The following is a 23,987-nucleotide window of genomic DNA, read 5'->3' as shown; positions in this document are numbered from 1 at the left end:
TTCACAAAATTTCTGAAATATCTCCACGGGATCTCTGGTTATTTTTCTTGACATAGTCTCCTTAAGTTTGGCTACAACTCTCTCTCCTTCCTGTTCCTTAGTCATTTGTTAAACATTTTTGCACTCTAGAGTTATTACCAAACAGTTGGTTAACAGAAACCTTTCTAAACTTGTGTATTAGCCAAATACTATCTTATTTTCACTTTATTACTCGGCAGTTGCTTATCTTCATGTACTGTGAAATTTCCCTTCTTTTGCAATACTTTAATCATTGTCAATTCCCTAAATAATTCCTATTATTTCTTTCCCATCTCTCTTTCTCTTATATTGACCGTGGTTATAAACTCAGTTTTTGTTACCCTAGTGACTACCTGTCCCCTGAACAGCTCTTGAATCATTTCCACTACCCATTCCTTAAAATGCCTCTTTTTTTTTTAATAGATAAGTAAGGAAAACTCCATTGTGTCATTTTTTTACTTTATTGTCCTGCTTCTTTGTATTAGTTTTTTTTAAATAGGTGCATGATGTGACGTAGCCATTGGATGGGTCTCAGAGCTTTCAGTTAAATGCACATGTTCCTGTGTAATACAATTTCTATCCAGTCTAGCCCAGTTATTGTATGTTGAAGAATCATGTGCACGTTCTGAATTCCTGCAACTGAATTTGCATTCCATACCAAATATTCTTAAATATTTCTTTAGAACTCTACTGTCTTTTGTTATATAGGTAACTGCTGCTTAATGTCCTTCCGCACAATGTCTGACCGCATTTATGTCCATACTGCACTAAGCAGATGTAAATGCAGTCGGCCATTATTCAGAAAGACATTAAGCAATGCATAGGGTGTTAGCTTAATGTCTGCTCCTCCTAATGTCCTATGTGATATTGAGCGGTGGTTACCTGTATTTTTTTCCCTTGATCCCTTTCTTATGTACTCACTATTGCAAATCTTGTTATAGTCCGTACCCATAAATAACATTCCCTGTTGAGAAATTATTTATCTCAAAATTCTCCTAAATTCCATGGTAACTAGTACTATGTAAAATATTAATACATTCTATGTAACTCTCCTAACTTGCCATTAACGCCTTACTACCATAAGTCTGACATTATTGTCATTTTTATTCCTTGTCTGTCGCTATTGGAATCCCTATAACAATCAGTATTATTGCTTACTCCCTTATTCCTTTGTCCCTGAGCCAAAGACATGCTGTAGGTGTACTGGACACTGTAAATTGGCCCTAGGTGTGAACGTGTACATTTGTGTGTGTGCCTGCTGTGGAACATTGGGCGCATACCTCTTAACTGTACAGATTTTCATAGAATGTCCAGATTTTTGCCTTTTTATTTTTGGTCCCTTTTTCATAACATTGTGGCTTTCTGGCAAATTAGTGACAAATTATTAAAGACTGAAGTTAGAAAATAATGCCAGACAATTGAGTTTTAGACTTCAGAAAGTTCATGCTAATACAAAACCTGTTATTCTATCAACTTTCTTAGTTTGTAAGATCAATATTTTAAAAGTGTCCCTATTTGTACCACTTTTTTTATGGCTTTGTCCAGATTTCTTACTCTGAGGTTGAGAGGTATGGGCGACGGGCTGGCAACTCGACACCAAAATAAAAAAAAAACTCCACTGCCAATAATTCTATGGACCGTTGTTCTGCTGTGGCAACCCTTAATGGGAAAAGCCAAAAGAAGAAAAAGAAGATTCCTTTGTTCTTGGTGTTCTCTTAAATGTCTGCTGTGAAATTCATTGTCAGATTCACATGCTTATTTCTATCCACGCGTGTTTGCTGTAACATTGCTATTTGCACACTACACATCTTAATATAATCCATTGCAGTTTGCTGGTTGTCTATACCTGTAAAGCTCTAAGGTCAAGAGAGTTCATACTGATGATGGACTACATTAGCAAACAGGTGGGAGGGACAGATCCCCTTATGTTAATTTGACAATATATGTCATGTCCTCTCTGTTTTTATTGGCTTGTGTGAGTAAGCACAAAATTATCATTTTGTGAAATCACTCCCCTTCAACTATTTACATTTATTGGCCATCCTACTGTATTCCACAGTAACAGAATACAAAAGTGACCACCCCCTTTCAGTCTATCATGCGGTTTTAAAAATAGTGACTCTCCACTAAAACTTAACTTTTTAGACAGGTAAAACTTAAGTTACCTACTTTCACATCTAACTCCTGTAGTGCACATTGCAGTGTTTAGGATAAACCTTTTGTTTTTCATCTTACCTTTAAGCATCCCTGTGACTAGCACTTGCTTTAAAACCTGCTGGAAAGCACTAGGAAGTCTTAAACTGATACAAGCACTCAAGTGTCCTTGTTAATAAGGAGAAATTAATTGTAGGCACTAAACAAGCCTGTAATTGCAAAGTACCTTGCTAAGGTAACGGGAAAACGGCTCCTGTACTTTACAAAAAAAAAAAAAAAGCACCAAATCAGGCATGTTCAAGGTTCAGCGTCCGGTGATTCTTCCTGTCCACCTGGTGAATCTGGGCATACTGAGGCAATGCAGCAATTGCCTCGTACACAAACAACCCTCTCCTTCTACCACCCAACACTACATCCTGCGAGAGATGCACTTACATAGCCAAACTGGAAGCAAAGCTCTCTCCACCCAAGATTGTGCTAGACAGTCAAGAGGAGAAGGTTAACACCCACCCTACACCACAAGCAACACATAGCCCTTCTAAACCCACACCACCAACACCCACACATAGCAACACTAAACCCACATATGTGGAGGCCCTTAACAGTAACCTGCCCAAGCAACAAGGACCTCCGAAGCCGAAACGCAAACAAACACCACTCAAAACCAAAGTGTCACATAGCTCACAACACCAGTGTGTCACCCAACAACAGCCCCTAAGGCAAGACAACGTACCCAACACTTTACTAATAAGTGACTCTGTAGTCAGGCACACTGATGTCCCACTCACCAGGCTGAACAAGGAGAAAATCACAGTCAGCTGCCTGTCTGGTGCCAGGATCCGCCACATAATGCATGCACTCAAGTCACTCCACAACAAGTACAAATATGACTCTGTCATTGTCCATGTTGGAGTGAATGACTTAAGACGTACCTCCCTGGACTACATGAAGAGACATGAAAGAGATCTTGGATCATGTGGCCCAGGCAGGTATGTCCCTAGCCCTGAGTAGCATCCTGCCTTTGCCCAGAATTATACTACAGTATAAGGACAAAATGACTTCAACAATTGGCTAAGCTTCTGGTGTCATTCAAAGGGGATCTAGTATCCGTCTGCCTGGGATGACATGATCGACAGACCACGATGCTTTGCTAGTGATGGCCTGCACCTGTCACCCCTGGGATTCAGGTTACTGGTAAGGCTTTTGCCACCCCTATAGTGCCTTTTTTATGTAAAGTTCAAAGGACAACACCACCACCGTAACAGATACAAGCATGCAAAATCTGAAGATAATGCTACTCAATGCTAGAAGTTTAAACCTCAAAATGCACTCTCTCGAGGCACTCCTAAAACTGGAGAACATCAATATCTGTACAGTAACTGAGACCTGGTTCAAGACTGCAGAGAGCACCCCTGCAATACCAGGCTACAACTCTTACCACATTTTTCGGCCACCAAACCAGGACCGAAACACTAAAGGTGGAGGATTGTCCATATTCACAACACCAGGCTAGTTGCCCAACACAGTGCGTCTGAAATTCTCCAGGTGCAACTAACACTAGATAAGACTGCATTCGAAATTGTAGCTTGCTACAGATCTGCCACCATGCCCCAAGATTCTCACTACACCTTTCTAAACATACTGGAAAATATTAAGATACAACCAAACACCCTAAATACCCTGCCATTAACTGGGAAAACTACTTGTGTACCAAGACCTTTGCTCAACGGTTCTTGGAATTCATAAATTCCAATGCACTGTATCAACTAATCCTTAGTTCCACCAGGGGCTCCAATATCCTAGACCTGGTCATTACCAACATGAGAAATCGATACTCTATAACTATGGTCACCCCCTCGTTGGTCAGGTCTGACCATAAGCTAATCACCCTTGACATCCACATCCCACCCTACCACCACCCCCCCAGTAAGGAAACCTCCGTAAAACACTTCTCCAAAGCCAACTTCATGCTACTCAAGTCAGAAGTGACAAACTTCATGACACCCATGCAGACGGGAACTGAAAGTTCGACTGCTGAATCCTACACTAAGGCACTGTACGAGCACATCCACATGTGCATGAATCGTCCCATCCCCAATAGAACCAAGACACTCTCCTCCAAAAAAAGGAAGCCAATCTGGTGGTCCCTTGCCATAAACAAACTTTACAACAAAAGGAAGAAACTGTTGTGGAAAAGAGGAAAATCCCAGGATGCAAAAAACTCCCTTACCAGCCTCAGTAAGAAGCTGAGAGCCCTCATAATATCCTCCAAAGCTAGTTACAAAAATAAAATTTCCAAAGATTCCAAAGACAACCACAAGGCATTTCATAGTTATGTCAAGAATCTAAATGGCAATGCTCAGATCTGCACTGAGCTACAACATTAAGGCATTAAATATACTGATCCCAAGGATATTGCCAATATCCTGGCAGATCGATTCAGTGCAAACTTCACCCCCCTCTCACCCCACTAAAGGGCCCATCTCAATACCGAAAGATTGCCAAATTCCGGTAATAATGGCCACACAGGTAAAAAAACTCACTCTCCAAAGCAAAGAGTACAGCATCCATGGGACCAGACGACATCCCACGTTGTGTACTACATGAATTACAAAATGAACTGGCACCTCACCTAAATGTCATGTTTAATCATAGCCTCACCTTAGGCTTCGTGCCCACTGAGTGGCACATAGCTATAGTTACCCCACTCAACAAGGGGGGATCCACCGCCCCATCAGTCTGACGAGCCTGATCTGCAAGGCCATGGAACATATTATCATGGAACTTATAAACAAAGACAATTGGCAACCTTCAAACACTGGACCCATGCAGTTTGGGTTCGTGAACAGCCGATCTTGTTTCCTGAACTTAATTGACTTCTTTGTATCAGTCTCCAGAGCCGTGGACAAGGGTAAGGTGGTCCACACAGCCTATCTGGACCTCGCCAAGGCCTTCAACACCATCCCCCACTCTGGAATCATAGATAAACTTACTAAGTTGGGCATTAGTCCCTACCTCACTCGATGGTTTGCCAACTGGCTTACTGACAGAACCCACACTGTAAAAGTAGCTGACTCCAAATCCAGCTCCAGACAAATGGAGTACCTCAGGGTTCAGTCCTGGGACCGCTCTTGTTTGGCATCTACTTCTCTGAAGTACAGGCCAACACTAAAGGGACTCTGGCTAACAAAGTTCGCAGATGACTGCAAACGGGGAGCCATTATTGCATCCCCAAATGACGTGGATATTCTACAAAAGAACCTTACAGAAACAGATGCTTGGTGCCAGAGCCATGGGCTCAAGCTCAATGCCAAGAAATGTATAGTTATCCCCTTTGGGAAAAAAACATGTACCCTTGAATTACCACATAGGTGGCAATACACTAAACACCGAAAGTGTGATAAGAGACTTAGGGACACAGGTGGGCAGTGGTTTCACCTTCGATAACTACATTGCCACAGCAGTCAGGAAATCCTTCTATGTGGCACACCACATCACTAAGGGCTTTTCATCCAGAAAAAATGAGGTCATTGTCCCACTGTATTCATCCCTCATTAGATCCATTATAAAATACATTGCCCCGCTTGGTATGTACCTCTCAAGACATCTGCAACAACTGGAAAGACTGCAGAAATACCTCACTAAAAGAATCACAGGCCTAAAGCAGATGCCCTTTGCTGACCATCTAAAAAAAACTCCACCTATACTCTGTTGCATATCGTTTAGTCAGAGGCAATCTCTGCTTAACATACAAGGCCATGTGAAACCCAGAGCTGTTGTACATGCTACACTTAAAGAAATCCCAATCCCTCAGAGACGCATGCTCCACGGATCTAAACCTTGTCATCACAATGAACAAAACATGCTGGAGGGATAGGTTCCTGACCCAGAGACTCCCCAGACTCTGGAATAGACATGTCAAGCAAAGCGCCTCTTTGGCCCTCTTAAAAGGAACTTTGATGATTGGATGGGAGATAGGAAATTCACCCCGGGGATCATGTCAGTCGCCCTGTTAGACAGGGGTTCAGGGAAGTAAATACTATGGGAAGAAATAGCCAGGGAATTGTTATAGCTAGGCTTGTATAGGCCCTAGGGCCGATAGCCTAGTACCAACCTATGAACCTAGAGCTGAACCTTAGTAGACCATGTGGATTGTGGGAACTGCAGACTATGCTGCATAGTTCTGGAAGGGAACAATGGGTATTTTTGCTAAGTACACAGTTGATGGACTAAATAATGCACTCTGTAGCAAATACAGTGATTGGCACCTCATTTGATTACAGTTTAAATAGGTTTAGGCTTATAGGTTCATAAGTGTTTACTAGGCTAACAACCACAAGGGCCTTTTTAATCCTAGCCATGCATCCCAAATCTCTGACAAGTTCTGATACCTTTGATAAGTGCAAGCATGGGCCTGGGAGATGAACTATTTACAGTTTACCTGTTTCCATCAGAGACACACTTTCCAAACCAGGGATGAATTTCTGGTTTCCCATCCAGTTGTCCAAGTTGCACTTGAATTGGATTAGGAAGGAACTCTGCTTCACATGGATGGGGAACCTGTTCCCATAGATGGGGTAGTCTGTGGGATGCATACCTGTCTCTCCAGCAGGTCCTGTTTATATCACAGGCAAAGTTTAAGTCTTTAGAACAGGTAATTCTGGTACGGTTTGTTTTGTGGATATGCAGGAGGTCCATCAGAGTGGGGTCTGACAATGCCCTTTATGCCAGGTATAGATCTCCCCTCAAAAGCCTGTAGGAAACAGAATACAGGGATAGAGTCTTGAGGTGGTCTGCATAGGACATATGACTTTCACCCTGTATTCTTTTAGTGAGGAATCTCTGTGGATGTTCCAGTTGTTGTATATGCCTGGTTAGGTACATACCAAAGGGGGCATTGTACTCAGTGATAGGTCTGATGAATGCCGAATACAGTGGAGCAATGACTTCCTTCGACTTAGATGCCTTACCTTTGTTTATAAGTTGCACAACATAGAATGATTTCCTCATCACTGTAGACACGTGGTGATCAAAGGCTAGATTATTATCTATGTGTGTCCCTAAGTCCTTGACTACTGGGTCAACTCTAAGGGGTGTGTTGTCAATATGATGGTTACCAGGGATGGATGACTTCTCAATGGATACTGTTATGCATTTCTTGGCATTTAGTTTTAGTCCATGACTGTGATACCAGTTGTGTGTGTCAGCCCCTCCTGGAGAACATTTGTGTCAGAGTGAGATTCAGTGACTGATCCTAATTTGCAATCATCTGTAAATTTAGTCAGCAAGAGACCACTGACATTGGCCTTGACTTCTGAGAAGTAAATGCCAAAAAGGAGCGGTCCAAGGACTGATCCCTGAGGGACTCCACTTGTGATTGGCCTCTTTGTAGAGGTGGACTCCCCAATTCTAACTTCCTGGGTCCTGTCTGTGAGCCAGTTGGCTATCCACCGGGTGACATATGGGTTACCTAATCTCTTGAGTTTGTCAACGATGTGGTGTATTTGAAGAGTAGGTCTTTCATTCATCAGGATGGAAAGCTAAAATATTTAATGGAAGACCAACTTTAGTCAATACCTGAGTTGTTATCTTCATAGTCATTCTTCAGTTTCAGCTTCCAGTGAGAACCAACTTGTAATTTTCAAATATAAGTGGCAGCCATTTGTCAGCATGCCACTTGTCAGGGTTGTCAGAGTCAGGTGTCTAGAACTGTCAGATCATCCAGGGCAGGTTCCCTACTTTCTCATGTAGACACAGTAGCTTAATTCATGTTATTGTATCTCAGTTTAGGATGTCATTATGCTTTCAGAGAATCTGATTGGATCAGTGAGGATTTGAATTCAGAAGTATAAATCACACCTCAGTTTTATGCAGTAAGCACATTCCTAAACACCTGGGTTGGGATATAGGACAGTTTTGAGAACTTTGTGTTCTGACTCTGATCCTACACTGAGACAGCTTTACTAAGTCATTTGACTATGATGACTGATCATCCTGGAACAGCACACAGACTGTAGGCATGCAGAGAGCCCAGCACGCAGGCATACATATACATACCATACATAAGCTCTCATGCATATACTTTTTCATGCACCGCACACCTATTCCATGCATGTTCTTAATTCTAAGGGTGGTATCGCTATGGTGACTCTGGACTTTACTGAACATACAACTCACCATTCCAGTCATATCATTAAGTCCACATTCACAAAGTTTGTGCATTTGTTCACCTCCACAACACACACACACACACAGTGCATCATCTGAAACATACAGTTAAATGCCATGTTTTCATTCTAAATACGTACCACAGGCCTTATGATACAATGTGATTTGTTTTCTTGGCGTACGTCTTCTCCAGGAGTTAATTTCTTACCTAACTTCTGAAAATCCCGACTGAAACAAACTACATTTAATAAGTTCTTCTAATTTGCAAACAGTTTTTATGTTGTTAACCCACCTTTTGTCTTAATGTTTTGCTTCCCTGTCTGAACCATATTTCCATGAATACCTCAATTTGCAGTAATTTCACCAATGTATCCTTTCAAAACTGTTCTGATTCTGCAATTGCTTGACAATTGTTTTTTTTTTTTTGTTTCTGCATCTACAGTTTACTTTTCCCATATTTGTCCTGTAGTTTGTTCCTTACTGTGCCTTGTATTTGTATCATATCCCCCTTAGCTTGCTTCCTTTGTGTATAATTCTAGTCCTTTAAGCCTTTTGGAATTGTCTAATAGACCTAAATCTTTTTCCAACATTGTTCTGCTTTCTTCTCTGTATACTAAATAAATCTCATCTCTTTCCAGGTGGGAGCTCCAAAATTAAATGCGTTATAGATACGTCCTTACTAGTATATCATTACAGAGATTAATTCTATTTTATTCCTTGAATGTACTCCACTGTTCTGCAGTACAGCAAACCGATGAGACATAACTAAATTGTATGCCATTAAAGTAGTGCCTGACAATGTGGTGCAACAAACCAATGACCTGTACAGATGCATACTTACCACGACAATGTGGTACAGCAACCAAGTAACCTGTATAGATGCGCACTTACCACGCCAGTACGGTACAACAAACCATGACTTGTACAGATGCATAATTACCATAACAATGTGGTACAACAAACCAGTGATCTGTACTGTTGCATAATAACCACAACAACGTGGTACAACAAACTAGTGAGAGTTACAGATCCGGAATTACCATGACAATGTGGTACAACAAACCAGCGACCTGTTCATATGTGTAGTTCTTACAGCAATGTGATACAACAAACCACTGAACTGTACAGATGTGTAATTACCACACCAGTATGATACAACAACCCATTGACCAGTAGAGATGTGTAATTGCCACAGTAATGCGGTAGAACAAACCAATAACATGTACAGATGTGCAATTACTACGACAATGCAGTACGGTAAACTGATGACCTGTACATATACGTAATCACCACAACAGTGTGGTACAACAAACCAGTGACCTTAACAGATGTGTTATTACCATGACAGTGCAGTACAACAAATTAATGATGTGCACAAATGTGCAATTACCATGACAGTGTAGTACAACAAACCAGTGACCTATGCAGATGTGTAATTTCCACAACAGTGTGGTACAATAAACCAGTGACATGTACAAATGTGTAATTACCTTGACAATACAACAAACCAATTACCACAGCAATGCAGTGCAAGAAACCAATGACCTGTACAGATGTGAAATTATCACAGCAGTGTGGTATAACAAACCAGTGGCCTGTAAAGCTATGTAATTACAACAACAATGTGGTACAATAAACCAGTGACATGATCAGGTGTGTGATTACCATGACAATCTGTTGCAACAAACCAGTGACCTGTACAGATGTGTAATTACCATAGAAACATGGTACAACAAACCAGTGACCCACACAGATATGTAATTATTACAACAGAGTAGTACAGCAAACCAGTGATGTGTACAGATGTGTAACTATCACGACAACACAATACAACAAACCATTGAACTGCAAAGATGTGTAATTCCCCGAAAACACAGTACAGCAAACCACTGCACAGTACAGATTCATAATTACCATGACAATGTTGTACAACAAACCAGTGACTAGTTAAGATGTGTAATTACCACAGCAAAGCAGTATAATAAAAGTAACCTTTACAGATGCACAATTACCATGACGACGTACGAAAAACAGTGACCTGTACAGATGTGTAATTATCACAGCAATGCAGTACTATAAAACAATGACCTGTACATGTACGTAATCACCAGAACAATGTAGTACAACAAACCAGTGACCTGTATAATTACATAATTACCATGACAACATGATACAGCAAACCATTGAACTGTACAGATGTACAATTACCATGGCAGTGTGGTTCAGTGAACCACTGAACAGTAAAGATATGTAGTTACCACAGCAAAGCGGTACAATAGACCAGTGACCTATGTGGGATGTGTAATTACTATGACAATGTGGTACAACAAGCCAGTGACCTGTACAGATGCATACTTAACACTGCAGTATGGTACAACAAACCAGTAATCTGTAAAGATGTGTAATTACCAAGATGACATGGTACAACAAACCAGTGATCTCTACAGATGCATAACTACACCACTTTCCTTTTAAGCCGTCCACCACTTAGCAGTATAACAAGCCAGTGATTTTGAATGGTGATGTGATTATATTGTATTCCTTGAAGATAGTCTACCACCTCGTAGTGCAGCAAAACATCTTCATTAGCATTCTGTGCTGATGTTTTGCATTGCATCGAATACTTGGCAGTCATTCTGACAGTAAGATTTTGGTCCAGCTCTGTTTTGGATAAGGCATTTACCCGACATGATTTTCTGTATCAAAATGTTTAACTTTGAATTCTTAACCCTGAAACTGAACTGTTACTTATCTGCTTGACCTTAGACCTTACCGTAGTTCCCTGCATTATATTAGACTAATAAATACTGAATATCAGGCAGTTCACACTTCCGAATTAATGGATATTGGGCTGTTTGGACTTCTGAAGTAATGGCTATTGGCACTCTAAGTTAGTGGTTTGGTTTGTAGTTACAGAAAGGAAATAATGATCTAAGATCTAAAAGTGTGAATCATTCAGTGGTTCTGAATGTGTGGCCTTACGGGAATATATGTAGACTTGGAGCAATAGTTTTAATTAACAAAGGGCATTGATGTAGCCATCTTTACCTAAACATCCATTTACTGTAGTTACATTTCAGTCAAATGCAGTGTATTTGTGAACAATATAATATAATTTTACTCGTATTCTGCAGCATTAAATCAGAAAAATTAAGACATTAATTTCACCCTAACTCGCATGCTATACTGAGAAAAGTTTATCACGTTTGTATTCTAAGACTCACTTTTTCTTTGTTCCTTACAAATCAGTGTTTTTTGCCCTCAAGAGAATACAGAAGAGGCCCTTCTGCTGCTCCTGATTAGTGAATCCATGGTAAGCCAGTTCTGTTTTATAAGGTGTTTTATAAGGTGGTTGTTTTAAATGTATAGCATACTGCAGAGGGTATAGCACAGCGCACGGTGTACTGGAACATTCATTGTTTAATTCTCGGTGTGCCTGACTGTGATCTGCTAACCTCAGACCTGTTACTTTACAAAGTGGTGGCTTTGAGTATAACAGACACTTTAAGCATTAATCAGTGAATTTGATTTCTCTGTCTGTCTCTCAGATACACACACACTCTGTTCTTGTGAGACTTCTTTTAACCATGCTTAACCAGTGTAGATGATGGGGCTTCTCTGTCTTTAAAGCTTCTCACCACATTTCAGGGTCTTGGTTGTCTTGTTATCCAAATGTATGAACTGGTAATATTATGTCTCGATTACCTGCATTCCAGAGCAGAAAGCACCACTTCCTGTAAATATGGCCAGCAAAGCCAGTTTCTTATTGCTAATAATGATGATTTATTTAAATTCTAGAAGGTTAATCCATATAGTTCGACCTATTTTAATTCAGAAAAAGCCATAATTCAAGGTAGATTGCTGTATTGGCAGAGAATCTCTTTGTGCGTTTCCCTCGATGTCAGCAGAATACTGCAGGCTTTGATGGTAACTAAACATAAGGAAGTGAGCAGTAATGATCTAAATAAAGTTGGACAGAACATGGTATTATAAGAAAGAGAGGGCATTTTATACAACAAAATATGATTATAAACACGCTAAGTTGGACTTTACTTTTATAGCAAGATTTTATGCTGACTGTAAGTCGAAAGGCTTAATTTATTTGGCTAAGTGCTAACTGTGTACTTCTTTTGATGTAGGGAAGACTTCTAGGATGCTTAAAAGAACGCACCCTACAACATCAAGGAAATATTAGACGTAATAATATGCTTAATGCACTAGCTAAGCATATATCTTTATATCCAGGTCATGATTTTGAATTTATGGTTTTGCAACTGGTTTCTATAGATAATAGGGGTGGAGACTTAAATAATAAAATAGAGCTTGCAGAAACCAAATGGATAATTAGAATGCAGGCAGATAAATTCCTATGGATTAATGCCTCTGTACCTTTAAAGCCAATATTGAAGAAGCGCAGGTCACATCAGTAATTAGTGATAGTTTGTAATTGGTTATTCTTAGTTGATTTGTATTATATAGACTGTTTTAATTGTTTGTATTAATGGATCTGATGAAGCAAAATATTGTGTGAAAGCTCTTATCCTGTCTGTTTTATACACTAAAGCTCTGCATGTTGTCAGCTTTGGTGATCGCTTGGTTAGTTTTCTCAGCAATTTTATACAGCAAGAACTGGGAATGTTTGTGGATCAGTAGGATTATTTTATTGATGTCAAGTCAATATAGGGAGGGACAAAATTTAAAAACTGAGTTTTGTTGTTTGGCAAAAAAAGTTAAACTATGGCTTAATGTAAGCTGCCTCTACAGTATGGCATAAAGTCAGAAGGACGTGTCACACACTCAATAGTTAAATAGGTTGCACTCTCACCTTTGATGCGGAAGGCTGTGAGTTCTAATCTCACACAAAGTAGTTGGATTATTTTTCGAGTACTGACAATGTAGTGCAGCATAAGGGGCTGCTACACTCCTGACTGTGCCATCCTCTGAGTGAGACTTTGTCAGGGCCACATCTGTCAGAGTTAGTGATAGCTGTAGTGGATGTAAAAGATCCCATGGCACTTATCAAAAAGAGTTGGGCAAGTTCCCTGGTGTCCTTGGCAAATTTCCCCTAGTAATATAAATCCCACTTCGGGTCTCTCCTGAAAGAGATCAATGGCCTAGTGAGTCTAACTTGGTCAACAAAGTGTAAAAAAAAAAAAACTACAAAGGAAGGATGCGAGAGATTTGGCTTTTCTTTGTCATGTCATTATTGCTGTATACCCTTTAGAACAAAATTGAAGCAAATTGTGGCTGGTTTTGCTACTAAAATTGAAAATGTTAAAAACTGGCAGATATTTGATTGGTAACATTTATTTAGTCAGTGCAGACTAAGTTGACTGTGGCTCAAGAATGGAATTAATTAAATGTCAGAAGGTGAACTTTCAGGAACAGAGGCAGCCACTGAGGATATTAGACAACTAGTTGATAAAAAAAAAAAAAAAAATGGCCAATATTCTGATTGGTCAAGTGTGAGAAGGATCTAAGCACAAATGCACCAAGCCAAAACCATTATGCTTGTCTCGAATGGCATATTTATGAGCAAGACTTTTATACCAATAGGGCAAGAAAACCAGCTAAACACATCAGAAAGGGCAAGAAAACCAACTAAACGCATCAGAAAGATGGACAGAAGCAAAAGCAGATTGACAGACCAGTTTACATAAACTGGTACAGTATGCTGGAGTTTGTCGACTTTGGTAGGTCACATTAAACCTGGGACCTGCTTTCAGGTGGGACCTTAGTTGGTATCTTTTATAAGAACTAAGAGGAAATGTGGCTAGGTCTCTGTGGAAATATTCCCTATTTTGAAATAGAGGATGCCAGTGAATGCTGTTTATGGTTTGAGAATTGCTTTTCTCGTTTGAAGATGGGGAAGCGACATAAAGGAGTGCAAAGATTTGGTAAATGATACTGTTCTTTTATCCATTGATATCTGAGAATGACTTCCTGTTACCGAAGATGGGAGAGAAGTACCATATTCACAATGTACTGCACCTGACTCTGTATTAAGTTATGTAATAGAAAATGGGATAAAAGAGACGCCGTTCTGATGGATCATAATTGCTCTTAAGGGCTTTGACACCAATTATGACCTTGTCTGAAGATGCTCAAGGTAGCGAAGAAGGGATGCAGACTTTTAAAATGACATCAGGATGACTGAATCTAGAAGAGAGAATGTGATGACTGAATGGATTAGAGAGGTACAGGTTTACACCAGTAATGTCTGAAAATTAGAGACTGGGGAGATCGATAAGAAGGCTATTATTTCTAGATTTCATTGTTTGGACACTGCAACCTGTCTTACATTTTGTTTATGGGTTGAAGATTGTTCACACTTTGGGTGTAGGATAAGTGGATGGCAAGCAATAAAACATTTTCTGAATCTGAAGTAGTATTGGCAAATTTGTGTGCATGATTTCTGATGTACAATAAAAAAAATAATGAAGACTCGTGAAGTAAAATGTAGTTGTGTAACATAACACTGAACAGAAAGTGTACCGGATTATTTTTAGGAATGGATACATATCCCCCAGAGACATTTGAATCGGTGTGTACTGCAGAAAATTAAAAATAACGGATAGACAGAAGTTATGGGTTGGGAATGAGAAATTCTTCCACTGCATCACCTAATTATTGATAAAATATCAGTGTGTTTGTTTCTTTGTGGGGAACAATATCAGCACTTTAATTAGTGGGGAGATTTGTTTAGAGAAACAATTGTAATGCACAGAATGCAGACTTTAAATCCTGACTTCCCTGTGTGGCTGCTGAACATTCCTGGCCGTATTTTTCTGCATTTTTCTCTCCAACCTTCTTCGCCTAATTTTCCTAGTGGTAGTGCCCTGCTGGACAACCAAGACCAACAAATTATATGTATCACACCCCGCTTGCCTATCTCCCAGCTGGAAATCAAAGCTCCTCCTAGAACTTGAACTACAAGGAAATTAAAAGAAAGTACGTTAATGCTGCTCTAACCTCTTAAACTGTATATGATAAAGCTGTCTAGCCTGCAGGGTTTTCAATATAGTTGTCCCTGCCAGAACAGCCAGCAGCCACATTCCTCTTTTGTTTCTGTACCCCCCCGACCTACCTTCTTCTAGCCTCCTAGTTTCCAACTCTTCCAACCTTTCCCCCACTTTTCTCTACCTTCCAGCTTCCCAAAGTGTGGTTCCCTTTCAAATATTACAGATAGACCACTAGAGGGCAGTCTCTACCCACCACCAACGTCTTATTTCTTTTTCTCCAGGTAGACGTACAAAAGGTAGTTATTCTCACTCACCTCCTCCTAACTTCCAATCTATTCTGTGAACACACAATATCCTTCCCCCGAACCAGTTATCCTAACCATTCCTCTATCCTCCTTTGCTTACCTTCCTCTATACTCACCTTCCTCCACACTGATTGTTCTCTCACCATCCTGTTTGTTACTTCTTTCGGGTCTCTTTTCATCTTGATATCCTCTTAGTCTGTGACATCTACAAAACCATCTATATTTTCTACTCTTTTTCTTTCTTTTTTTTCCCATCCCTGCTGCTACATTCTCACTACACCTTCTCCAAGCCTCTATATTTTCAGCTTCTTTTCCCTCCCGTACTCCACTGTAATTTCTCTCTTCTCCCCGTCTCCCCTACACCTCTGTATTTCACTCTTTTCCCCACCTCCCTTCTTACTTTTTCCCTGTTACACTCTCGGAACCGGATCTTACTCTCTATTTCATTCATTGCGCCATTTTCCGGTGTAGCATCTGATATATCTGTTCTCCCGTCCCCCTTCCTGGCTCTATCCGCCCCAACCTATTATAAGGACCCAATCCTATGTGGCGCCATCTTTAAATCCTGACTTCTCTGTGTGGCTGCTGAACATTCCTGGCCGTATTTTTCTGCATTTTAGTAAGTGTGTATTCCAGCCTACTACATTTATCACGGTTTGTAGCTTGTAAATAAGCAAATAATTAGACCAGTGTTGTTGCTGTTTTATGTAGCCTAGCCCTGTTGTTGAACGATCTATAGAAATGTACCCGTATGTTTAATTTGATGCATGCTTCTCATGTCACAACTCGTGGCATCAGTTCTGCCTCAAAGGGATACCTGGTATATAAATATCCTGTTTATTCTTAAACCTACTGCCTAATTTCTGTATATTTAACCTTAAAACTTGCTGGTGTATGTATATATATATATATATATATATATATATATATATATATATATGTATGTATGTATATATGTATATATATATATATATATATATATATATATATATATATATATGTATATATATATATATATAAATATCCTGTTTATTCTTAAACCTACTGCCTAATTTCTGTATATTTAACCTTAAAACTTGCTGTCCCTTGATTTTAAAAGGTACACGCTCGACTTGTATTGTTTTTTTTTTCCTAGTTGAAATATATACACCCTATTTGCTTTTAAACCAACTGCCTAAACTCTGCATAGTTAATCTTAAAACTTGTCTTCAGAATTTACATGGCATTTGCTTAGTTTTTATTGTTTTTTTTTTCTTTGACTGACGTTAGCTGGTATTTCGCTAGGTTTCTATTGTTCTCTTCCTCTGCCGCCAAACTCGGCATTTGCATTAGTCCTCTGATTCTAAAAAGCATTTGCTCAGTTTTTATTGTTTGACTGATGTTAAAAGGTATTTGCTTAGTTTATATTGTTCCTTTCTCTCGGTTGCCCAACGCAGCATAAGCACTAGTCCTCTACCATGCTGTAAGTTAACTAGCAGCTTTCTGTTAGGGCTACTGCTGCCCTGCAGCCCCCTACCGAATAGAGACACATTTAGCCGAACCAAATTACTATTGCTTCCTACCCGCTACTACAACAACATGTGGCTGGCTATTTGAACTAACTTAGTGGCGTTTATAGTGTTCGCTCACTCATTCACCAGCTATAGCAGCAGGAAAAGAGCAAAACTGTCCCCTCAACATTCTTACAGGATCCCTTTGACTACTTGCACTAACTTAGCGGCATTTTTAGCGTTTGCTCACTCATTCACCAGCTACAGCTGCAGGAAAAGAGCGAAACTGGCCCCTTCAACATTCATACAGGATCATTTTGGCTGTTTGAACTAACTTAGTGGCGTTTTTAGTGTTCGCTCACTCATTCACCAGCTACAGCAGCAGGAAAAGAGCAAAACTGTCCCCTTCAACATTCTTACAGCATCTTTTCGGCTATTTGAACTAGCTTAGTGGCGTTTTTAGTGTTCGCTCACTCATTCACTAGCTACAGCAGCAGGAGAAGAGTGAAACTGTCCCCTTCAATATTTTTGCAGGATCTTATGATATAACCCAGTATATAGTACCACTCCTATATGCTAACCACCAATGTTTGTTAGCCTACTGTATAATTGTATAGATTCTGCAATCTCACTCGTGTTACAACTGCACAGCTTCCCTCATTCACTCAAACCAGCATCTAAATAACACTATAAATGAGGATTAATCCTCCCCTCTTAATACTTAATATTTAGCGTTTGTCCTAGCTAGTATTTTCAACAACAATCCAACAACTGTGTGCTTCAAGTGTACCAGGACACTGCCTATAATACTAGATATGTGTAGTTACCATTTTATCTGTATTTTACAGTTCCCCAACTGCTAGAAATAGTAGCCTACCTCTAGCAGTTAATTTATCACTCTGCCCAATTGCTAAATTAACTAAACACCAGGTAGCTCAGGACTCTGCAAAAAAAAAAAAGAAAGAAAAAAAAAGAAAATGAAAAAAGAAAGCTAGCTTGTAATTCCTACCTGTATTGTTTTACTTTCCACAAGGGTCAAGTGTATATGATTCTATGTGTAGTTGTTGATGTGTTTCCACCTGATTGTGAAAAGGCTTAATTTGTTCTTCATTTTTGATCACCTCTTTAAAGTGCATTGTTCTAATTTTCTGCCTAACCTATATCTCTCTGGTCAGTATATCCTTTTAATGTAATTATTCTCTTCTCCGCTATTTTTTCTCCAACTCTCCAACCTTCTTCGCCTAATTTTCCTAGTGGTAGTACCCTGCTGGACAACCAAGACCAACAAATTATATCTATCACACCCCACTTGCCTATCTCCCAGCTGGAAAATAAAGCTCCTCTTAGAATTTGAACTACAAGGAAATTAAAAGAAAGTACGTTAATGCTGCTCTAACTCCTTAAACTGTATATGATAAAGCTGTCTAGCCTGTAGGATTTTCAGTATAGCTATCCCTGCCAGAACAGCCAGCAGCCACATTCCTATTTGTTTCTGTACCCCCCCGACCTACCTTCTTCTAGCTTCCTTGTTTCCAACTCTTCCAACCTTTCCCCCACTGCTCTCTACCTTCCAGCCTCCTAAAGTGGTTCCCTTTCAAATATTATGGATCGACCACTAGAGGGCAGTCTTTACCCACCACCGACATCTTATTTCTTTTTCTCCTGGTAGATGTACAAAAGGTAGTTATTCTCGCTAGCCTTCTCCTAACTTCCAATCTATTATGTGAACATGCAATATCCTTCCCCCGAACCAGTTAGCCGAACCATCTCTCTATCCTCCTTTGCTTACCTTCCTCCACACTGATTGTTCTCTCACCATCCTGTTTGTTACTTCTTTCGGGTCTACCACTCCGCTCCCCTTCCCCCAATTCCCACCCACCCCCAAGGTCTCTACATTTATACTTGTGTAGCCACTCCCATCTCTCATACAGCCCAATCAAATCCTCTTCTAAATCTCCACCCCGACCAAAACTATTAAAAAGGCTGTCCTCTCCCACTAAGTCTCAGATACACCCTTAAACTATAACCCAGCAACCTAAACTAACCTCAAACTAATTTATACCCCACCATCCATATTTTAAAAACAACCATCTCTTTCAAAACTCAATCCATCCTTATACAAATGCTTATGCTAACAACCCTCTCTTACCTAAACTATCTAACCCATCCTACAAATTTAAAACCCAACACCCAGTTCCATACCACTTAATCTATTCTCAATAACGACAGACAGGACTCCATCTATATATCCCCTTGTCTCTTTCCCCTCAACACCTATATGCTCTTCCCCTATAGAGTCCTAACCAAAAATGTAACTATAAACTATTTCAGCCAGATATCCACAAATATCTCTCACCATCAACCTACGCTTCCTTGGACAATATTTCTCTCAAACGTATATCTCTATCCTCCTCTCTGGAGACATCCACCCTAATCCCGGCCCCTCTTCCTGTTCAGATCCAACTCCTCCACCCCATTCCTATCAGCCAACTGATAAATCCCTTCACTTTGCTGCACTAAATGCTCAAAGCATTTGTAATAAAATTCCAAGCCTACAAGGCTGGCTCCTACATAATCAACCAGACATTCTCTCAATCTCATAAACCTGGCTTAAGCCCCACACAAAAGATTCAGAACTGCTTCCACCCAACTACCGTATACTAAGAAATGACAGAACTCCTAGAAAAGGTGATGGGGTTGCAATGTTATACTCTGCCTCCCTCCTTGTCACTCCCCTCACCAAACCCCTCCCTAGTTTTGGTAAAGCAGAATTGATACCTGCCCTATTACACCTAAACAAGCATAAGCTCATATTTCTCCTCTCCCTCTATATCCCCCCTGGTGATAATATCTCAACCCTTGAAGACATTCTATCCTGGGTATCCTAATATCGCTCATGAAACCATTATCCTGGGTGATGTTAACATAAACTGAGACACACTCCTAGCTCCCACAAACTCATTTAACATGAACTGGGTGAAATTATATGAATTAATCAGTCTCACCACCAGACCCACAAAAAGCTCTACCAATGGAAGTATCTTGGACTGTATCTTAGTATCCCATCCTCACAATTTCTCTGACATTGGTATTCTTCCAAACCCGCTAGCTGACCACTTCCCCACATTCGCTCACCGTCTCCCCTCTTCTGTCCAACTTACCCATTCCTATATTACCACTCTCTGCCTAAAACACTTCAACCCAGACACTTTCACTTATACACTAAAAACCACAAACTGGAACCCTTTAAAAAGACCCTTCCACTCGACACGGCCCTTACCTACTTTAACACCACCTTTATAAACCTACTAAACTCATTTGCCTCACTAAAAATTAAGCAGATAAAGAGTAATCCAGTCCCATGGCTAACTAAAAACACTTCAGCTACCATGCGACTCCGTGACAGAACCTGGGCACGTTATCAAAAAAATAAAACCATCACCATCCTCACTGAATATAAAAGTCTATGTAACAAAGTTAAAAAAAAAAATCATCGCTACTGATCGCAGATCATACTTTACCATCCTCCAAACTAACCACAGTACCAATCCCAAACTTTTCTGGAAAGGAATCTCATCTCTCTTCAACCCAGGCAAAACTGAAAACCCATGTCCTAACCTAAATGCATCTGATATGGACTTAGCAAACCATTTTAACACCTTTTTCATAAATACCATCAACAAACTAACATAAACTTTCAGTACTAACTCAGTAAGTCATCCGCAGCCCACCTCTCCCTCCCCAAGCACCTCAACTCCACAACACCCACCTTTTGCTATCAGTCCCATTTCTATTTGTACCATCAAAAAACTTCTCTGTAAAATAAAACCAGGCTCAAATGCCCCAGATGAAATCCTCTCCTACTTTTTAAAAGCAGCTTCTGAAGCAATTGCCCTTCCTATTTGCATACTTATCAATTGTTCCATCTCAGAGAGTCACGTCCCCCAACTCTGGAAGAAAGCTTTCATTATACTTATCAATCGTTCCATCTCAGAGAGTCACGTCCCCCAACTCTGGAAGAAAGCTTTCATTATACTTATCAATCGTTCCATCTCAGAGAGTCACGTCCCCCAACTCTGGAAGAAAGCTTTCATTGTACTTATCAATTGTTCCATCTCAGAGAGTCACGTTCCCCAACTCTGGAAGAAAGCTTTCATTATACTTATCAATCGTTCCATCTCAGAGAGTCACGTCCCCCAACTCTGGAAGAAAGCTTTCATTATACTTATCAATCGTTCCATCTCAGAGAGTCACATCCCCCAACTCTGGAAGAAAGCTTTCATTATACTTATCAGTTGTTCCATCTCAGAAAGTCACATCCCCCAACTCTGGAAGAAAGCTTTCATTATACTTATCAATTGTTCCATCTCAGAGAGTCACGTCCCCCAACTCTGGAAGAAAGCTTTCATTATACCTCTCCACAAAGGTGGTAACAATAACGACATTCCAAACTTTCAGCCAATTGCTATCCTGTCACCTATTTCTAAACTACTTGAAAAGTGTGTGCATAGACAACTTCTACACTATCTTACCAATAACCAACTTCTAACCCCCACACAACATGGCTTTCGACCAGGCCAGAGCACCTCTACAGCTCTTCTCTCCTTCCTTGAAACAATCAATAAAGCCCGTGACTCTGGCCACTTCATATCCTTTCTTCTCCTCGACCTCTCCAAGGCATTCAATACTATTTCCCATACCCTACTCCTTACCAAACTTACTAAACTAAACCTTTCCCCTTCCACCATCCAGTGGTTCTCAAACTACCTGACAAATAGACAACAAGCAGTAAAATGGAATAAGGCCTCCTCACCCTTCCTTAATACTCCAACAGGTGTCCTCCAAGGCTCCATTCGTGGCCCCCTATTATTCAACATATTCATTAATGATTTCCATCAAGCCATCCCTAATTCCACTCTAATTCAGTATGCGGATGACTCCACTATAATTTCCTCCTTCCCCTCCCTCACATATTTCACTCAAAGCACTCAAGCCACATTCTCTGCAACTGAGCAATGGATGCTTGATAACCATCTGGCTCTAAATGCTTCAAAAACTAAACTTTTGCTTTTTAGCCCCACCAAAAACTCTCCTTTTGACAAACTGTCATTCATAACTACCAGCAAAAGCAACACTCCCCTTGAAATTGTCTCCAACTCAAAATTATTAGAAATAGTCATTGATGACCAGTTGAAATTCGATAAACATCTACTAATCAATATAAAAAAAAAAAACCATAAAAACTAGGTATGCTTTACCACCATAGCCATTTAATCTCTCCCTCTACTAGAATCACACTAGCTAATACATACCTTATCCCGTCTCTGTTGTATGAGACAACTATCTTTACCAATCTGCAATCCTCCCTCAAAATAAAACTTGCAACTTCCTATAACAAAATATCCAAGTTTGCTGCTGGTCACAAATCCTCTTCTCACCATTGTAATTCCCTTCACCAACTAAACTGGCTAGAGCTACCCAATTTCCTCACTTATACCCATCTTATCCAAGCCCATAAACTTATCCATAAACCATATCTCTGCCCCTCCCTAGCAAATACCTTTGAAATGTATATACCAAATCGACACTCAAGATCCAATTCCCAAAACATAATTAAACTTCATAAACCCTCACTTCCAGCTGGGACCCACCTGCTATCCTTCTCCCTAGCACGCCTCTGGGAACTCTCTTCCTTCTTCCATCCACACTATCTCTTGCAACCCTCACGTCCAGCTGGGAACCACCTGCAACTCTCATATCCTTCTCTAGCACGCCTCTGGAACTCTTCCTTCTTACATCCGCACTGTCTCCTGCAACCCTTACGTCCAGCTGGGAACCACCTGCTATCCTTCTCCCTAGCACGCCTCTGGAACTCTCTTCCTTCTTCCATCCGCACTATCTCCTGCAACCCTCACGTCCAGCTGGGAACCACCTGCTATCCTTCTCCCTAGCATGCCTCTGGAACTTTCTTCCTTCTTCCATCCGCACTATTTACTGCAACCCTCACGTCCAGCTGGGAACCACCTGCTATCCTTCTCCCTAGCACACCTCTGGAACTCTCTTCCTTCTTCCATCCGCACTGTCTCCTGCCTTTCCTCATTCAAAGCCTCATTACACTCGCATCTTGCCTCACAATGAATATGCTCCTGCTCCCATCCTACCTAAGCTTCACATAAACAGAAATTAAAAGGTTGTCATATAGAAAATGTATTAAGTGCACCTAGAAGAATATTGTCACACAAAAGTAATAAATGGAAACTGTAAGCCCTGTATTGTAATTAACTTGGAATACATTACGAATATAACCGTAAAAGTATGACAATATATCTACACAAATATAACTTCACCTCACCCATAATGCCATTGTTTTTCTCTCGAAGTGCTGTACTCCTGCTTTTTCACATCCAAACCTTTAAAGTGTCACTCTTACTTTCTGAGTCTGTACTTTTGTGTGTCACTCTTACTTTGAGTCTGTACTTTTGTGTGTCAACCTTACTGTAGAAACTGTACTTTGTTCCTACTTCATCCTTTCAGATAACGAATGTGTCTAAATCTAATGTCCTCCTAATACTTTATTTTATAAATTGCACTGTAGACTCATTCTAATTTTAGTAATTGTATAAGTACTGTCAAGTGGATTCATTCTTATTTTAGAAATTGTATACTTAATTTCACTGTTTCTCCTTATGCTTCTGTACTTTCTAAACAAAAAAGTCTTTTTTGATTTTTTTTTCAATGTAAAACTTACAGTAATTTAATTTGTCATGGAGCTTTTCTCCCCAGGACTCCATTGAAAACGGTTTCCTTGGCCCAGTGGACTATCCTGGTAAAACAACTGCAAATAAATAAATAAATAAAAGAATATTAAAAATCGAAATCTGAAAAAAAAT

At 40.0% G+C, this 23,987-nt stretch overlaps 1 protein-coding gene across 1 annotated transcript in view; it reads left to right on the top strand.

Moving 5' to 3' along the window:
• The window catches only part of TTC7B (tetratricopeptide repeat domain 7B), a gene marked incomplete in the record, with an annotated part of 1,939,345 nt that overhangs the window by 934,068 nt on the left and 981,290 nt on the right, over positions 1 to 23,987 (top strand). The window contains 1 exon segment of the mRNA XM_044074706.1: positions 11,590 to 11,653. Within this exon segment, the coding sequence (XP_043930641.1) occupies positions 11,590 to 11,653 (64 nt within the window).

This window comes from Protopterus annectens, chromosome 6.part0 (assembly GCF_019279795.1).
Source record: "Protopterus annectens isolate FY-2018-M chromosome 6.part0, PAN1.0, whole genome shotgun sequence".
NCBI classification, from domain to species: domain Eukaryota; kingdom Metazoa; phylum Chordata; order Ceratodontiformes; family Protopteridae; genus Protopterus; species Protopterus annectens.
The sequence above is the reverse complement of the archived record's forward strand: the minus strand, read 5'-3'. Positions and strand labels throughout refer to the sequence as shown.